The sequence below is a fragment of the Meles meles genome, chromosome 7, assembly GCF_922984935.1.
Source record: "Meles meles chromosome 7, mMelMel3.1 paternal haplotype, whole genome shotgun sequence".
Taxonomy (NCBI): domain Eukaryota; kingdom Metazoa; phylum Chordata; class Mammalia; order Carnivora; family Mustelidae; genus Meles; species Meles meles.
Window position 1 is genome coordinate 52,293,818 of NC_060072.1, and position 19,454 is coordinate 52,313,271.

Below are 19,454 nucleotides of genomic sequence, written 5' to 3' on the forward strand. Positions count from 1 at the left end.
AATTTTTGTGTGATTTCCATAACTAAAAACAAAACTTCCTATAATTCTGCACTTAAGGATGTTCCTTCTAGCTAAAAGAAAACCTCAGACTCTTCACATTAAAAGGAACCATTCCACCCAGCCATACCTTTAGAGTTAGTTATGTCTTTCTAAATTTTCAGTAATCTCTCAAATGTTTAGAAGTCCAATTTTAAGGAAGTATCTTTCCCTACAGGGTCTTGCTGAAGTATCTCCTGAAATCTGTATGAAATTAGAAACAGATAAAAGTTCTAAGTAAACTGCTCAGACTAAAAATAATTCTTCTTAGGAAACACAATGTGTCAATAATGAATCAAGTTAATCATCACACTCACAAATCATTTGATATGGCCTCTATAAAGCAAAGACCCCTGGCCCTCAGGAGGTTTCATTCTTGTCAGAAAGGCAATGCTTAAAATAGCTGTAGCAATCAGAGGACCAGACATTGTAAGAAATGAGCCTTGAGCTGGACATACATGAATCAGCGAAATGGAGAGGCTGAGTAAAAAAAAAAAAAAAAAAAAAGAAATTTATCTAGAACATTTACCGGGCAACAGTAAATGCAGACCAACTGGAATAAAAGACTGGAAACAAGAGACAAAATTTCATCTTCCAAAGGAAATGAATACACTTCCTCACTCCCAAATGGACATGTGCACCTGCCCACAAGCACTCATCCTTCAGGAAGCACAATGACTAAACTACCCCCACTGCCTTAGCATTCTCCATGAGCAAAGGACTCTCATACATTCATCCTGCCCTGTTTTCAAGGAATGTGGCGCCGCTGGTGAGCTCGTTCTTCAAACAGTTCTTGACACTGTGTTTGTAACTCCTGCAGTATAGAAGCTCAGAACAACTAAGTGATCCCTTTGGCTTGTGCAAAACCCATCTATGCTAGCAATATACTGGGATGAATTCAGTAAACCACCAGGATCCCCTGATTTCTTTCCCAAGACTTCCCTCTTTAGGAAAAGAAGTAATTCTACAGGGTGCCTGGGTGGTTCAGTAGATTAAGCATCTGCCTCTGCCTCAGATGATGATCCCAGGGTCCTGGGGATAGAGCCCTGCTGTGTCCCCTGCTCAGTGGGGAGCCTGCTTCTCCCTCTGCCTGCTGTTCCCTCTGCTTGTGTGTGTTCTGACAAATGAATAAATCCTAAACATACATACATACATACATAAATAAAACAGTTACTATAGAAGGGTTAAGGAAGATAAAGTGTGTGTAAAGTGTTCCTAGGTGGGGCATCTGGGTGGCTCAGCGGGTTAAGCCTCTGCCTTCGCCTCAGGTCATGATCTCAGGGTCCTGGTATCGAGCCCCACATTGGGCTCTCTGCTTGGCCGGGAGCCTGCTTCCCCTTCTCTCTCTGCCGCCTCTCTGCCTACTTGTGATCTCTCTGTGTTAAATAAACAAAATCTTAAAAAAGAAAAAAAAAAGTATTCCTAGTTTATAAAATGTTACATAATTGCAAATATGACTGCATCACCAGTGTGTTTAGAGACGCCTACAAAACTGTTTTCTTAATATAGATTATCTAAAAAATTGATTTTGATTTTTCAACCTATGGTAGCATAGGAGGGGACACTTGATAGTTACTGAAAAATGAATTTATTTCCCCCATCTCACTCATGTATTTATCTGCAAGGTAGTGATTTGTTTTGGGTTTGTTTTTTGCTTTAGATTTTATTGGAGACAGTGCGGAAAAAACACAAGCAGGGGAGTGGCAGGCAGATGGTGCAGCAGGTTCCCTGCTAAGCAAGGAGCCCAACGCAGGACTCAATCCCAGGACCCTGTGATCACAACCTGAGCCGAAGGCAACTGCTTAATGGACTGAGCCACCCAGCCACCCCATAACAACTGTTTTAAAGATTAACAAGTTGAGGGCTCCTGAGTGGCTCAGTAAGTTAAGCATCTGCCTTGATCATGATCTCAGGGTCCGGAATCCAGTCTGAGCTCCTTGCTCAGAGGAGAGTCTGCCTTTCTTTCTCCCTCTGCCCCTTTCCTCTCCCCCTTCTCCTGCTCCCTCGCTCGCTCTCCTCTCAAATAAATAAAAATTTTTATAAAGGGGGGGTGCTGGGTGGCTCAGTTAAGTGCTCCCAGGATCACACCCCACGTTGGACTTCCTGCTCAGCAGGGAGTCTGCCTCCCCTCAGCTCATGTTTTCTTTCTCTCTCAAATAAATAAATAAATGAAATCTTTAAAAGAAAAATTAACAAGCTAATACTCAAGAAGTTAAGGAACCTATTCAAAACTCCCAGAGCTGGTAAATGACAGATTCAAACCCAAGATGATTTCCCAATTCTACATCCCTGATTCTTCCAGCAAATCACACTGGGTAAAATCTCCTAACAAATTGTTTTTAATACTAATAAACTAATGCTAATACTACTAGAAATAACAGTTAACCTTTACTGAGCATGTACTCACATGCTAGTGGGTTAAAGCCTCTGCCTTCGGCTCAGGTCATGATCCCAGGGTCCTGGGATCGAGCCCCGCATGGGGCTCTCTGCTCAGCGGGGAGCCTGCTTCCTCCTCTCTCTCTGCCTGCCTCTCTGCCTACTTGTGATCTCTGTCTGTTAAATAAAATAAAATCTTTAAAAAAAAAAAAAAATATTCACAGCGGCATTAAGAATCTAAAGCCAGGGGGCGCCTGGGTGGCTCAGTGGGTTAAAGCTTCTGCCTTCAGCTCAGATCATGATCCCAGGGTCCTGGGATCGAGGCCCACATCGGGCTCTCTGCTCAGCAGGGAGCCTGCTTCCTCCTCTCTGCCTACTTGTGATCTCTGTCAAATAAATAAGCAAAATTAAAAAAAAAAAAAAAAGAATCTAAAGCCAGTTTTAGACCACCAATTTATTGTAAGAAACACAACCAAAGGAAGGGGAGATTGGGTACAGAGAGGGAATAGCAAACCCCAAGAGGCTCACGTGGTCCAAAGGAAGAGGCTTCCCACCAGATTCCAACACTCATGCCAGTTTTACAGAGCATAAATGAACTGGGAGGAGTGCACCAAGCAGATCACGTGACTCACTGGGCAGCTTTAAAGCCTGTGTTCTGACGCGCTGGGGCCTTGTTTCTGAACAGTGGCTGGGTCCAGCTGACACACTGTGGGTGGGAAACCAGGGGGCTGGGAACGAGATGGGATTCTGGAGATGGGATTCGAATGACAGCCGCAGCACCCCCTTTGCAGTGACTTACACAGTTAAATACATTACCTCATTCTATCTGATCTCCTGAAAACCAGAAACAAAACGGTGACTAAGTCCCTAAACAATGAGCACAAGGTGATTTACACCTTCTGGAGGAAAAAGGAAAGCCTCCAGGAAGAATCCAAATTTGTCAGCAGGTCAAGCCCTGCAGCCTTGAAGAAAACTCTGCAGCCAGAGGCAGGTAAGGGAGAACAGAGGAAGTTGAAAGAAAAAGAAAAAACCCTTTGGTTTGTTAACTTATACATAAACTCTTAAAATGAGCCCATTTTCACAGGCCTGATCATTCTCTTTCCACCCGAGTGGCTTGCTTTAAGGGAAAAAAGAAGTTGGTGAAGACTTTGCTAGGTGGCTTCAGGCTTGGTCAGGAGACAACCACGCCTTTACCAGAAAACAAAGGAACTACAGTGAGACTGAAAGTGGCTTAACAAAGAAAAGCCTCCAAGAATGACTGAATCTTCTTGATCAAGGACAACGAGGATTCCCAGTTCCTTTTGGTCAATAAAACCAGAGAGACACACCTAATTTCTTGCCACCTTTCATTCTTGGCTTCGAATCTCCCTTCCATGGTCAGTTCTCTGCTCAGCCCAAAACTCAGATGAAGTGCATGACCCTACACAGAAGAACCTTTCAAGGATAAATAGCTGGTTCTTTAAAATTGCTAATACTCATTACAGCTTCTTATGTGCCAGGCATCCTGCTACTTTACAGACTGAAGCTTAAAGAGGTGCAAGGACTTGCCCAAGACACTGACTGGCGAGCATGGATTTAAAACCCAGGCTGCCTTTCACAGCTGCTTGTCATCCATCAAGAACACACGCCCTTTTAGTCCATTACAAAATCCAGCATCCTTTTTTTTTTTTTTAATCTTTTTTTAAATCTTTTTTTTTATTTAAAGATTTTTTTTATTTATTTATTTGACAGGCAGAGATCACAAGTAGGCAGAGAAGCAGGCAGATCCTCAAACGATCAAGATCCAGGATGCCTGGGTGCTCAGTTGGTTAAGCGACTGCCTTCAGCTCAGGTCATGATCCTTGTGTCCCCGAGTCCCACAATGGGCTGCCGGCTCAGCAGGGAGTCTGCTTCTCCCTCTGACCCTCTCCCTCTCCCCCTTCTCACACACTCTCTCTCTCTCTCTCCTCTCTCAAGTAAATAAATAAAATATTAAAAAAAAAAAAAAAGAAAAAAGACGGGGCACCTGGGTGGCTCAATGGGTTAAAGCCTCTGCCTTCGGCTCAGGTCGTGATCCCAGAGTCCTGGGATCAAGCCCCGCATCCGGCTCTCTGCTCCGCAGGGAGCCTGCTTCCTCCTCTCTCTCTGCCTGCCTCTCTGCCTACTTGTGAGCTGTCAAATAAATAAAATCTTAAAAAAAAAAAAAAAGATAAAGATCCACTGTTAATTAACATGCACAGAACAAGATAGGACTGGGGAGGGAGACAAACCATGAGACTCTTAATCTCAGGAAACAAACTGAGGGTTGCTGGGGGGTGGGGGGAGAAGGGGTAGAATGGCTGGGTGATGGATATTGGGAGGGTATGTGCTATGGTGAGTGCTGTAAATTGTGTAAGACTAATGATTCACAGACCTGTACCCTTGAAGCAAATAATACAGTATATGCTAAAAGAAAGAAAGAAGGAAAGAAAGAGAAAGAAGAGATAGACAGATGCACAGAACTACTTCCATCAAAAGTTGATTCTCAGGGCGCCTGGGTGGCTTAGAGGGTTAAAACCTCTGCCTTGGGCTCAGGTCATGATCCCAGAGCCTGGGATCAAGCCCCGAACCCAGCTCTCTGCCCAGCGGGGGGCCTGCTTCCCCCTCCCTCTCTGCCTGCCTCTCTGCCTATTTGTGATCTCTATCAAATAAATAATGATTCTCTGATACTGGTACTATGTTTGCCTTTTTGAGAGGTACTACCTTCCCCTAGAGGACCTAACTCTGATCCTTTACACCAAATGGCAGGAATAATTGGGCTTTGGGTACAGTCCACAGGCCACATTTCCTCTAACAGAGCCTCACAGGACAGCCAAGAATCACACCCCAGCTCAGCACAGCAGCCACAGCCTAACCAACCACACTCCTTCCAACCGTCCGCACCACGTGGCCAGCTCCAGTCATCAGAGAAAGCAATTTTCAAACTTCAGAGAGATCTGAAAGGGCAGTAACTTCCCCCCAAAGGAAAACTGGCAAGAAAAAGCGATCCACAAGCCTGTTTAAACAAACAGAAACATGCCTTAAATGGACACAAGTAATATTATTGTTTCTTTAAACCACCTACATAATATTTACATTTTCCCATAGCTGGGAAATGACAGACTCCAGTCAAGTATCCCTGAATTCACCTCTGCGATACCATTAAAACCTGAAATCTACAGAAAGTCTACAGCAGTAAAACTTCTGTTGGTTTAATTTCTCATCTCCAAGTTCCACTGAAATTAGAGTCCAAGTAAATCAACTGCATTTTAAGTCCCCTGGAATGCTCCCTAAACTGTAAAACACTGTGGAATGCTAAACTTCTTTTTTAGTATTGGTATTTTTTTTCCTATATAATGCATACAGCTGTTTTTTCTATTTTCATGCAAATCTTTCAGGTTTTGGTTTGCTGTTTGAGAACTGTGATCAGATACACATAAATTTCTATGACTTCTCTGGCAAAGTACCGAAAAGGATTCCTCAAAACAAGTAAACTTGAGTTTACTCAGAATAGGAGGATGAAGGAGGGTTCGTGATCTATCTAAAGTCAGAATTTCTTACATCTCTCTAAAAGATTCACTTAATTAAAATATTCTGAAGAAAAAATTAAATGAAGGCAAACTAGTAGGAGTTAATCAGATTATAAGAGATTAAGCAAAAATTTTTGACACGGGAAAGACTTAAAAAGTATCGATGCCAAATTCCATCTAATTGCAATGTTTCAACAAAAGACAAGAAGCTTGCAAGTAAACAGTATAAAAATCCTTTTTGGTAGGTGGGGTTTTTAGTAGTTTGTCCTACAATCCTTTCTTCAATACCTGGTCTATTTATATAGTTCTTCTGAATTCTACCAGGGTGGTTGGAACAGTGGCACTAAATTTACTGAAATTCTAAATAAATAATTTATTTATTGAAATTCAAAGATAAACAGGCACTTTCGGTCACTTTTTTTTTAACATGGTTAAAGACATATCACCCAGCTCCCACACTCTGTAATTCCAGTGTATTCATAGGACACTGACGCTTTCTTAGTAATGCCTTTCCTGTGTCATAATTATAGAAGTTAAGTGGTTTTGTGTTTAGTTTTGTTTCAATGATGTCAGCCCGAGACACATGCTAAAGTATTTCAAAATGCCAGAATATGTAATGTCCCTTTGGAACAAACACAGTAAGTCAAAAATAACCTGAAGTTTAGCTGACCACAAAAAAAGGGGAACCATCTACCCAGCTAAACATGCACAGGACTCAAGAACAGGCTCTCTGGAGATTTCCTGCCTACCTCGCAAATGGTCAAAGGCCACGAACAATGCTCATACCAAGAGGAAGATCCACTTAGAAGTGCAGAAAAATATTAAATTTACTGCTTAAAGGAATGCAATTAACTAACAACGAGGTGCCTTTACAAAGCTTTTCCTCTGTTTTTTAAGTAAACTCTAGGCCCAAAGTGAAGCTTCTTGAACTTACAAACCCGAGATCAAGAGTGGCATGTTCTACTGACTGAGGCTGCCAGGGGCCCCAGTTTTCTCTCTGTTTTAATGACTACACCCAAATGGAGCTAAGGGCACAATGAAACTGGTTAAAAATGCAGCCTTCAATTAGTGCAAGAGAACAGGTATAAAAATGGCCATACCATCATTGCTTAAGTAGAATTCCATTCTGTACATCTATCCTGAGGTTAATCCATATTAGGAAAGGTCTCTCCCGCGAAACATTCACTACACTGTTACACATAGCAGAAAAAAAAAAAAAAAATCGGGAACATCTCAGTGTTCCAAAATTTAGAAAATAATGCCTATTCAATAAAATCCAAGGCAGACATGAAACGATAGCTGTGCTAGCTGTAATCAATCATTCAGCAAGAGCTCATTAATCCTAAGTCTAAATAGCAAGATTCAAATTTATGAGGACAGGAATTCCTTTAAAAAATTAAAAATATAACTACTGTATGATTCAGCAATGCCATCTGCGGGTATAGATGTACTGGAAAGAATTGAAAGCAGGGTCTCTAAGAGCTATCGGTACACCCATGTTCACTGCACCATCATTCACAATAGCCAGGAGATGGAAGCACCTAATTAGCCACCGGCTGACAAATGGATAAGCGTAATGTGGTATATACAGCGGAATATTCCATTCAAGGAAGGACATTTTAGGGGTGCCTGGGTGGCTCAGTGGGTTAAAGCCTCTGCCTTCGGCTCAGGTCATGATCCCGGGGTCCTGGGATCGAGCCCCACATCGGGCTCTCTGCTCAGTGGGGAGCCTGCTTCCTCCTCTCTCTCTGCCTGTCTCTCCGCCTACTTGTGATCTCTGTCTGTAAAAAAAAAAAAAGGGAAGGACATTCTAACAAATGGAACAGCACGGATGAACCTTAATTAAGGACATCGTGCTAAGTGAAATAAGCCAGTCACAAAAAGACAAAAACTAATAGTGTATGATTTCACTTATATGAGCTATCTAGACTAGTCAAATGCACAGAAACAGAAAATAGAAGGCCGACTGCCAAGAGTATGGGGGGGGTGGGGTGCAGTTTAACCGAGACAGAATTTCAGTTTCCAAGATGAAAAAGTTCTGGCAATTGGAGACACTAAAATGAAAAGATACTTTAATACCACTGAACACTTCAAAATGGTTAACATGAACTGTCTAGATGGCAAATTTCAGGTTAGGTGTATTTTACCGCAACTTTAACAGGATTTTCAAAATCAGTATGATTATAAAGTATGTAAAAGCACAAATGAGGGGCACCTGGCTGGCTCAGTCCATAGCATGCAACTCCTTATCTTGGGGTCAGGAGTTCTAGCCCCACACTTGGGGCAGAAATTACTTTTTAAAAAAAGGAAGGACAAATGAAAACACTAGGAAACAATTCTAAAAAATTTAATGCAATATTCCGTGGGAATGAATTCAGAAAACTACCTTACTATCTTTACACACACACTGTCTAGACCTCATTAATTTCATGAAAAATTTTGTGCTGATTGCATTCTAAAACCTTTTAAATCCTTATCTTCTCAATCTATTCTTCTGGATTCCAATTCCCAAATTCATCCTTCTTCCTCCTCCAATTATCTCACTTTGTTTAGCATCTGGGGGGGGGGACTGAGTGCTGCAGTATATAATTAGTAAATTATTCTTAACTGACTGGATCATGTAGCAGCAGTTAGCAATTACATTCTATAAAATGTGTATTACTCTTGCTGTGTTAGTACTCTATGAATTAATGAACCCCATTCTCTGTAAACTTAAGGCAGGGTTGCAGTTTGAAGTGACTTTAGGACAGTTTTATCTATCAGCTCATAGGTCAGATAAAAGGGAAGTTCCCCACACACGGGTTTCATAACCTCAAAATGCTAGTATGCATGACCCAAGAGAGGCTGAAAAACCATTCCCAACAGTAAAGGGCGAGTTCCTCTTTATGAAGAAAAATCTTCCCAGGGTGCCTGGCTGGCAACCGGTCTGTCCCTCTGCAGCCACCAGAGGATGGAGATCGAAGCCCCTAGCAAACAGCACTGTCCAGCAGAAAACAGAATGTGAACTGCATATGTAATTTTAAATTTTCCTGTAGCCATGCTAAAAAATAAACAGGTAAAAATTAATTTTATTCAGCTCAGCTTATCCCAAATATTGTTTCAACATATAAGCAATATTAAACAAGCACTCTGGTATATTTTAAAAATTTTTTAAAGATTTTTATTTATTTATTTGACAGACAGAGATCACAAGTAGGCAGAGAGGCAGGCAGAGAGATTAAGAGGGAAGCAGGCTCCCCGCCAAGCAGAGAGCCCAATGCGGGACTCGATCCCAGAACCCTGAGATCATGACCTGAGATGAAGGCAGCGGCTTAAACCACTGAGCCACCCAGGCGACCCCACTCTGGTATATTTTATATTTTCTTTCCTTTGACCTGGAAATCCAGTGTGTATTTCATACTTACAGCACCTCTCAATTCAGGCCAGCCACATTTCAAGTGCCCAACAACCACATGTGGCCAGGAACTCCCATACTGGACAGTCCAGCTTTAGAATGATGGGCTCTTCTAGGGGTGCCTGAGTGGCACAGTTGGTTAAGCATTCGACTTGGTTTCAGTTCAGGTCATGGTATCATGAGTCGTGAGATCCAAGTGGCATCCTCAGCAGGACTCTGCTTGAAGATTCTCTCCCTCTGCCCCTCCCCCCACTTGCATGTGGGCTCTCTCATGCACTCTAAAATAAATCTAGAATGGATGGTCTCTTCCATTCACAACATTTTTACATGCATATCACATTTAAATCATTGATTATGGGCTTGGACATCCTACTGCATCTCTGGCCCTATCCATTAAAAAAGAAAAAATTAAACAAAAATCACTTTACTAGCCACAGATACCCAAACCAGTGTTAACTATTAAGAAAATCTTGGGGGGTACCTGAGTGGCTCAGTCAGTTAAGCAGCTGCCTTTGGCTCAAGTCAGGATCCCAGGGTCCTAGGATGGAGCCCTATATCGGGCTCCCTGCGCAGCAGAGCGCCTGCCTTTCCCTCTTCCTCTGCCTGCAGCTCTGCCTGCTTGTGCTCTCTATCTCTGTCAAATAAATAAATAAATAAAATATTTAAAAAAAAAAAAAAAAAGGAAAGGAAAGAAAAACCTGGAAAATTAACTTCATTCAAAAGAGTGGTTAAGAAAAAAAAAAAAAAAAAGAGTGGTTAAGGAGGGGCACCTGGGTGGCTCAGTGGATTAAGCCGCTGCCTTGGGCTCGGGTCATGATCTCAGGGTCCTGGGATCCAGCCCCGCGTCGGGCTCTCTGCTCCGCGAGGAGCCTGCTTCCTCCTCTCTCTCTGCCTGCCTCTCTGCCTACTTGTGATCTCTCTTTCTGTCAAATAAATAAAATAAAATCTTAAAAAAAAAAAAAAAAAAAAAGAGTGGTTAAGGTCTGATTAGTGGTATTAACATTAACTCTGTTTAATGCATTTCATATCCTTGAGGATGATGAGGTTTCTATGGAACACAATCATCTATAGTTTCTGGACAAATGTCAACAGGAAAATGTGACTTGTTTTACAGGGATACACCTCAGTAAACTTTCCATCCAAACAGATGTATAGCTTTACCACACTCTATCTACACAATAGACATGGTTCCCTGGAAAACCATCAACACGTAGGAGTTTCCTTTGTACTAAAGGAGCAAGCTCTTTAAAGAAAAATTAGAGAGCTGTCTAGTTGGTAAGCTTTTAAAAAATATTACTAAATGGGGGCACCTGGATGGCCCAGTCGGTGGAGCATGCGACTCCTGATCTCAGGATTTTGAGTTCAAGCCCCAAGTTGGGTGTAGAGATTAAACATAAAATCTTTAGGGGCACCTGGGTGGTTCAGTGGGTTAAGCCTTGGCCTTCAGCTTGGATCATGATCTCAGGGTCCTGGGATCGAGCCCCCCCATCAGGCTCCCTGCTCAACAGGGAGCCTGCTTCCCACTCTCTCTCTGCCTGCCTGACTACTTGCCTACTTGTGATCTCTGCCAATCTGCCAAATACATAAATAAAATCTTTAAAATAAATAAAAATAAAATCTTTTAAAAAATAAAACTAAAACAAAACAAAGTAGGCACCCCTCCCCCTCTTAATGCCCTTTGCTCTCCAGGAACCTGGGCGGCACAGAAAGTGTCTGTCTCTGGTTTAGGTCAAGATCTCAGAGTTTTGGGATCAAGCCCCTCACTGGGCCCCTCCTCAGGCTCCCTGCTCAACAGGGAGTCTCCTCCCTCTGCCTCTACCCTTCCCCCCCCACACGCATGGGCACTCTCACACACTCTAATACATAAAAACAAAAAGCTTTACAAAAACGCTCTGCTCTTTCCTTCACAGCAAAAATAAACTGTTTATAAAATAAATTCAATAAATTACTGAATAAATGAATGATAGGCTTTCTTGAAATAAGGGGGAAATATATGAAGTGAATAATATATAAAGTAGTAATAACACCTATTACCAGTATCATCTATTTTTAAATGACACTAATGTGTAAGATACCATGGAGGCTTATGGTCTAGTTGGGAGAGGGGGGAAATTTGTGTTCATTTGTATATAAAGAAAAACTCACAGTACCCAGTACCGCAACTTCCATCCAAAATTAGTAAACTTTCATTCCTTCGCACACCAAGCATGGAGCATTTACTTTATGTGCTCCCTGAACACGGGAGTCTCTGCCCTCGTTAAACTAAATATAACAACATATTATAATCTTTGCTATGAAAGGAAAGAGCAGAGGGCTTTAAGAGGGGAGGGGTACCTACTTCAGGCTGGTGGTTCAGAAAGATCTCTCTGAGGGGACAGATAGATTAACATGGGAAGGAGAATGGATGGCAGCAATCCCAAGGGCAAGGTTCTGCAATGGGGAACCGCGTGGATCTTGAAAAAAAGTGAGTCTGGTATGACTACAGTCCTCATCGCACGTGGTTATTTTGTAAGTTGTATCAGCGAGTGAACAAGAAGCAGGGCCTTGTCACACTGCTAATGCTTGCTTACAACTAAACTTCTTGGGGTGCCTAGGTGGCTCAGTCCGTTAAGCGTTTGCCTTCAGGTCCTGTCCAGCATGCGGCTCCCTGCTCAGCAGGAAGCCTGCTTCGCCCTCTTCCGCTCCCCTGCTTGGGTTGCCTCTCTCACTGTCTCTCCTTCAGTCAAATGAATAAATAAAACCTTAAAAAAAAAGAACTAAACCTCTTCCTAGGCACTGTACGGAGCTCTTCAATGAGACAAGGATACAAGCAGGCCGGGGCGCCTGGGTAGCTCATAAAGCCTCTGCCTTCGGCTCAGGTCATAGTCCCAGGGTCCTGTACGGCTCTCTGCTCAGCAGGGAGCCTGCTTCCTCCTCTCTCTCTGCCTGCTTCTCTGCCTACTTGTGATCTCTGTCTGTCAAACAAATAAATAAAATCTTTTAAAAAACAAGAAAAGAAAAGACAAGACTCTGCCTTTGGCTCAGGTCATGATCTCAGGGTCCTGGGATCAAGCCCGGCATTGGGCTCTCTGCTCAGTCGGGAGCCTGCATCTCCTCTCTCTCTCTGCCTGCCTCTCTGCCTATTTGTGATCTCTGTCAAATAAGTAAATTAAACAACAACAACAAACTTAAAGGATACAAACAGGCCAATTTAGCCAAAATGCATTATACAACAGCAGCTCCTTCGCACGCATCTATCCCGTTATCTTGTTCTGTCATTTCACCATTGCCTCTAAAGAGCAACCCCCTTCCCAGATAATGGCGTTGAGCCAAATCAGAAGTGGAAAGCCAAGCCTCAAACCAGGACAGGACATCAAAAGACAGTTATGTGGGCAACTGGGCGGGGAGGGGGGGGAAGGGGGACACGATGACGACAAGAACTGAGGCTCAGGGCTAAGAGCTGCGGACCAAGCATTTAGTCTGCCTCATTTTTTTTCTCCCAGAAAATGAATGTTTACAGTATGACATGCACTGACTGCCAAAGGAAGTCTAAAAAGAATAAGCACATTATTGGATATTTTTAGCTTCTCTTTTCATAAATGTTTTGTGTCACTGCTTTCCAAATAACTCCAAATCTTACAAGTTAGCCAGAAGAAGAAACAGGGTAGAGATGTATTGTTCATAAAAGAGGTGACTAATTTTCTCTTGAAGTTGAGTTAAAAGAATGTGTCTTTGTGAGTTCTGCCCACACAAACACAAAATTCCAATGGATTAATAGGTACTGTGTAAAAACAGAATTTATCAGACATGAAGACAACATGTGCAAATCACCACACACCAGGCCAAAGGACTGGTAGGAATGTTTGCATTCAACAACATAGGGATCAAAACTGAGTGCAAGAGCTAGTACAATCAAAATACCTTTGAGGTTTTTAAATCACTATTCTTTTACCCCAGTGATTTATCACCAAAGCTTCTAATGGACACACTGAATAGAACAGTGCAACTCCTTACTGTTGATTCTAGCAGCAAGACACAGAACCAAATAGCCAGTCAGAAAAATATTTAAATTATAGTAAGGAAAGGGGCACCTGGGTGGCTCCATGCGTTAAAGCCTCTGCCTTCAGCTCAGGTCATGGTCCTGGGGTCCTGGGATGGAGCCCCACATCAGGCTCTCTGCTCAGCGGGGAGCCTGCTTCCTTCTCTCTCTGCCTGCCTCTCTGCCTACTTGTGATCTGTCTGTCAAATAAGATGTTTAAAAAAAAAAAAAAAATTATAGTAAGGAAAGTACCCATAGGGTGAACTTGAGACCTGTTCCGTGGAGTCATACAGGCCTTGCCTTATTAAACAAGTCTTCAGTATAACTCTTTCAGAAGTGTGAGTGGTCCAGAAACAATTTTAAGACTTCTTGGACTATTCGGGGCACCTGGGTAGCTCAGTCAGTTAAGCATCTCTTTCAGTTGGAGTCATGATCCCAGGACCCTGGGATCAAGCCTGGCATTGGGCTCTGGGAATCTGCTTCTCCCTCTGCCCCTACCAGTCCCCGCAACTCATACTCTCTCTCTCACTTGCTCCCTCACTCAAGTGAATAAATAAAATCTTAAAAAAAAAAAAAAAAAAAAAAATTCTTGACTATTCTACTGCTAAAGCAAAAAGAGTGTCTCCTTTCCTTATTCCTATTAACTAGCCAAGGCTCAGAAAGAAAAGGGATTACCTTAGCTATGGAGTAAGATATGTTCCAACAGATCAAAACAGTAAGTTTAATTCACTCCTACTATTGGAAGTCTGAATGTGTAGAAAAGGAGAATTATAAATTACAGAACCGTCCATTCTCCGCTCTACATGACAAAAACCAACAGTGGATCCACAAGCAGGAGTTAAGAACACTGTAACGAACAGATGTGCAGAATAGGGGGTCAACCTTTTAAGAAAATCCTGAATTACAGATGTCCATATTTGCAAAGAGAAAATCAGATTTTTGAAATGGGGGGGGGGGCACCTGGGTGGCTCTGCTGATAAAGCATCTGACTCCTGATTTCAGGTCAGGTCATCTCAGAGTTGTGAGATCAAGTGCCCTCCCCTCTGAGGGTAAAGTCTGCTTAAGGTCCTTTTTTTCTTTTTTTTAATTTTTATTTATTTTTTTAATTTCTTTTCAGTGTTGCAGAATTTATTGTTTATGCACCACACCCAGTGCTCCATGTACTATGTGCCCTCCTTAATACCCACCACTAGGCTCACCCAACCTCCCACCACCCCCCACCGCCCCTGAAAAACCCTCAGATTGTTTTTCAGAGCCCAGTCTCTCATGGTTCATCTCCCCCTCCAATTTCTCCCAACTCCCTTCTCCTCTCCATCTCCCCATTTCCTCCGTGTTATTTTCTGCTTAAGATTCTCTCTCCCCCTCTACCCTCCCCCTTCCTGGGACACACAGGTGCATGTGCTCTCTTTCTCTCTCAAAAAAAAAAAATTAAAGATAACAAATACAGAAATAATTTTGGGGGGTGGGGCTGAAAATTAACCAAAAGGAAAGTATGTGGGCCCTTCAGTGACACACTTAACAAGGCCTTACCTTTCCTTAAGTTTTTTCCAGAGGGCTCTAGAGAGACTCATTATCATTAGATAGCATACATTTGAAAAACCTGCAATGAGCCAATTATTACCAAACCAGGAAAGCATTCATTCATACAACTAACATTCACTCAGCAATCACCTTGTGTCCAGTACCAATGGACGCCCCAGGGATACAGCAATAAACAGGTCACCAAACTGCCACCAAAAATGGCCACCTTTCACTCCTGTTTCTACTCTCCAGACAGGTTTGTAAGCCTTTTTCTTTTTTTTTTTTTAAAGAGGGTACCAACATAAGGAAGAAAACGGTAACATTTTCTTTATATCCATAAGATTTTTTTGTTGTTGTTGTTGGAGACAGAAGTTGGGCTATGTTCCTTGTCTGGCAAGAGAAGAAAAGAAATTCTTCATCCCACTCCCCACTTTTTCTCCATCCTGCATTTACCATAAACATCTTGCTCTCTCTGGATATTTTCAGTAGTCCTACAAACTGAATTTTCCTGGCTTTTTCACCAGGTGGTTCAGCACCAAAAAAAAATTTTAAATTACTATTATCAGTAATAGATCCTTATGGCAACATCTCTTTCCACCTTTCTAGAGAAAGGATAAATTTCACTTTTATGCTTTGTTAGAAATGCCTATCTTATTCTTAAAATCACCAGCATAATAAAACGAAAAAGACAGGGCTGGCTGGCTCTTGATCTCAGGGTCATGACTTCAAGTCCCACCGGGGGTATGTCCCACTATAAAATATAATATATAGAAATATAAAATAATAATATAATATAAAGAAAATAAATAAAATGAAAAAGGCTTACCTATTATCCAATGTAAGGTTAAAGAAATGTTCTATGCTTAGAATGCCTTGCTTTATATTTGTAAGTTTTACTTTTTTTTTTTTTTTAAAGATTTTATTTATTTGACAGAGAGAGATCACAAGTAGATAGAGAGGCAGGCAGAGAGAGAGGGAAGCAGGCCCCTGCTGAGCAGAGAGCCCAATGCGGGGCTCGATCCCAGGACCCCGAGATCATGACCTGAGCCGAAGGCAGCGGCTTAACCCACTGAGCCACCCAGGCGCCCCGTAAGTTTTACTTCTTTAACTCACAAATCTCATCAGGAATTTAACACACTCATTCCATCAATTTAACCAAAATGCTCACAAAAATTCAGTTTCAGGGGCACCTGGGTGGCTCCGTGAGTTAAGCCTTTGCCTTTGGCTCAGGTCATAATCTCAGGGTCCTGGGATCCAGCCCTGCATCCGGCTCTCTGCTTAGCAGGGAGCTTGTTTCCCCCCGCCCCGCACCCCCCACCTGACTACTTGTGATCTGTCACATAAATAAGTAAAATCTTAAAAAAAAAAATTCAGTTTCAAACGCTGTGGCCAACCGGCATATAAGTCCCGTAACTCAGCACCTTGCGTGTATTATGTTAGGAGGGGGAATGCACAGGCAATAATGCTTCAGAATATACAGAACCAGTCCTTCAAGTGAAGAACTAGGTCTTACTGTCTTGACTTTCACCTCAATACTGCAAAATACATATTCATGTTAAGCTAATTCTAAAAGCGAAATAAGTTACATTATACAATATATATGCTAGATTAATCAACAGAAACACTGTATATCTCAACCCCCCCCCCCCCGCCGGGGTGGGGGGGGAGGTTTTATTTTTAAAGCACTAACACATTCTCCCGAAATTCTAACCTGGATATTCTGGCCCTCGTGAAGGACTAACACACACCTGGACAATCTGAGAACCAGCAAGTTCTCTGGAGAAGAGCCACCTCTGGAATCAGCTTGAAACGAATGCAACCTGTCATGTTCTAGTCAAACGGTGACAGCAACAGAAGTGGCAGGAGAAAACAAAGTAGAGAAAGACAGGAGAGGCCAAAAGAAGAACCAAGTGAGAGAAGCACAAGGAAAAGCAACTCTTCCCTAACGGACAGAGAGGAAGAGTATGTCTGCCTTCCAAACCTCAGAGCAAACTCATGCCCTTCAAATACACTCTACTGGGGCACCTGGGTGGCTCAGTGGGTTAAGCCTCTGCCTCCCCTCAGGTCATGATCTCAGGGTCCTGGGATCACGCCCTGCATTGGGCTCTCTGCTCAGCAGGGAGCCTGCTTCCCCCCTCTCCGCCTGCCTCTCTGCCTACTTGTGATCTCTGTCAAATAAATAAAAATATTTTAAAAAATAAAATACACTCTACCGAAAATAGAGGATCAGTTGCTACCAACTGAATGTTTGTAGACCCCCACTCCAAAACTCGTATGAGGAAGCCCTAAATGCCCAAGGATTTGGAGGTGGGTCCTGTGGGAGGTAAGGAATGAGGCCATGAGGGCGGCCCCCATGATGGGATCAGCGTCCTTATAAGTGGAAGAAAGCTAGCCCTTTCTCCATGGGCGGTCACTGCAAGGAGTCAGCAGTCTCCAAGCCAAGGGGTGCTTGCCAAAACCGAAGCCACCAGCCAGGCACCGAGATCCACCTCCAGCCTCCAGAACTAAGAGAAATATTTGTGTTTAAGTCATTTGTCTATGGTATTTGCTACAGCAGCCTGAGCTAAGCCATCGCTCAAAGTGACTAGTAAATAGAGCAGCCCTAAGCCTTAGAAACAATAAAGAGGGCAGACTGCCGCCCGAACTTCACTCGGAATTACCTGCTACCGAATAAGGGCGCTTGACTTTTCACTCTCGCCCTTCACTGTCCCCCGTTCCCCCGTTCCGGTTTGGGAGTTAAGAGGTTGAAAAGATTAGAACTTCCGAATCATAAAAAGAAATGTGACCTCAGAAAGTGGTTAAATAAACTTAAAAGGTCTAGCGAGGAAACCCTGACACAGTCCTCACCCCTCCCAGAACTCATCATCCGGCCCTGAACGATTTTCCTTGCCTCCAGCCTCAGGACGAAGTCTAATAGCAATGGTTCAGGGAGCGCCTGTTGTTGAAGAGCAACAAATTTGTTCCATTACAGCCTCGCACTAATCTGATGCGAGCACGGCCGGGCTGGCAGAGCTTCCTGGTGCGGCTCCCAGGGCCAAGAGGCCGCGGGTTCACGCGCGGGGCTGAGAAGTCCACCCCAAGTGGCCCGTTTCGGGAAAGCCTTCCAGGAAAACACGGTCGGTCCGGGTCGGCCAAACCTGCCCAAGTTCCCTTCTCATCTTTTCCCAAGTCCTAACTTCCCACGGCATGCTTCCTCCAAAAAAGGAAGAAACCGGCCTAAGGCTCAGCTCTCGGCCGGCTGGTATTTACCTAGCACCGGAACTTGTTTGCAAAACACTGAAGGCACTCATAAACTTGACTCCGCAGGAAACGCACCACCTTGACTCCCGCACCCGAGATCTGCCGAACGCCTGGTGTCGCCCCCGCCCCCGCCCCCACCCCCAGCGTGCTGGACCCGGAAGGTAGCGGAGTCCAGGTCACCAAAAACACCTCGTGGTCCCCAAGCCACTCGGGAGTTCCCTGCCCGTGGACCGACTCCCAGTGGAGGCCGGGAACAGGACCCCGACCACCGACAGCCGGGGAGCAGAGGAAACGCCGGGAGTGGCCCGGGACTCCTCCACGCTCTCAGGACTGCTCACCCGCAGCCCGAAGCCGGGCGGCAGAGGCCATCCGGCGCCGAAGGCAGGAACAGGCCCTCGACCTCCCGCCCTTCCAGCTCCTTCCCTCGCCCTGGCCGCCCCCCGCGCACGCCCGCACGCCCACGTGCACGACCTCCAGGCACGACCCCGGGATCCCAAAAGCCAGAAGCCTCTTCTCAGCCACCCCCCTCCTCTTTTCTCGCGGGCATGCCCGGCGCGCCCCACAGATATACGTGGATTCGGGGATCCCGGGGGCTATGGGCGCCTGCTGCAGCGCCCTGCCGCGCCTGCCACTCACTTGCTGGCCGGCGCGGGGCTTGCCCTGGGGCGCTCTCCTGAAAAAGGAGGTCCTGGCGGTGAAGAAGAAGTCCTCGGCGTCCTCCTCCAGGCTGCTGTAGCCGCTGCTCATGCTGCTGGTCCCGTCGCGCGTGGGCCGCCTCCCCCCCAGGCGCAGGCGGCCAGGCAGGGGGTGCCGCGCCCGCCCGCCCCGCGAGGTTCCCGGCGCGCGGCCCCGAGCCGCCGGCGGGCCGTCCTGCTGCAGCTGCGGCCGCCGCTCACTCCCGCCCTCCCGGCCCCTCCTGCCGCCTCCCCACCGGCCTCCGGGCGCGGCTTTAGCCTCCTAGCGCCTCGCGACCCCCGCCTCCCGGGGCCCCGCCCTGCCCCGCGTGCCCCTCCCCGGGAGGCGCGGGGCTGGGCCCACGCGGTCCGGGCACTCCCCGCGCGGCCGCAGGTGGGGGTGGTGCGGCCGGCCCTCCCTGGCGCCTGCTCCTTCTCAGCAGAGTCTGCTGCCCAGAACGCCCACTTCGACGACTGGGTCGGGCCGGGCTGTGCCCCGGGGCGCTCCCCCAGCCTCCCGGAAACTGCCAGGTCCTCTGTGATCCGACTACCCGCCCCCCGCTCCGCTAGCTCGGGTTTTGGGGAGGACCCGAGCAGTACAGGGAACTTTCGTCGCTGCCCCCGCCCTGCTTGCGCCTCCCGGGAGTCCAACGGGCAGCAGTGGAGAT

General features: G+C 45.1%; 1 protein-coding gene across 1 annotated transcript in view; it reads right to left on the minus strand.

Moving 5' to 3' along the window:
• The window catches only part of RASSF3 (Ras association domain family member 3), a 73,800-nt gene extending 54,759 nt beyond the window's left edge, over positions 1–19,041 (minus strand). The window contains exon 1 of the mRNA XM_046012846.1: positions 18,749–19,041. Within this exon, the coding sequence (XP_045868802.1) occupies positions 18,749–18,859 (111 nt within the window). The 5' untranslated portion in view covers positions 18,860–19,041. The remainder of the gene's footprint in view (positions 1–18,748) is intronic.
• Positions 19,042–19,454: the final 413 nt, after the last annotated feature.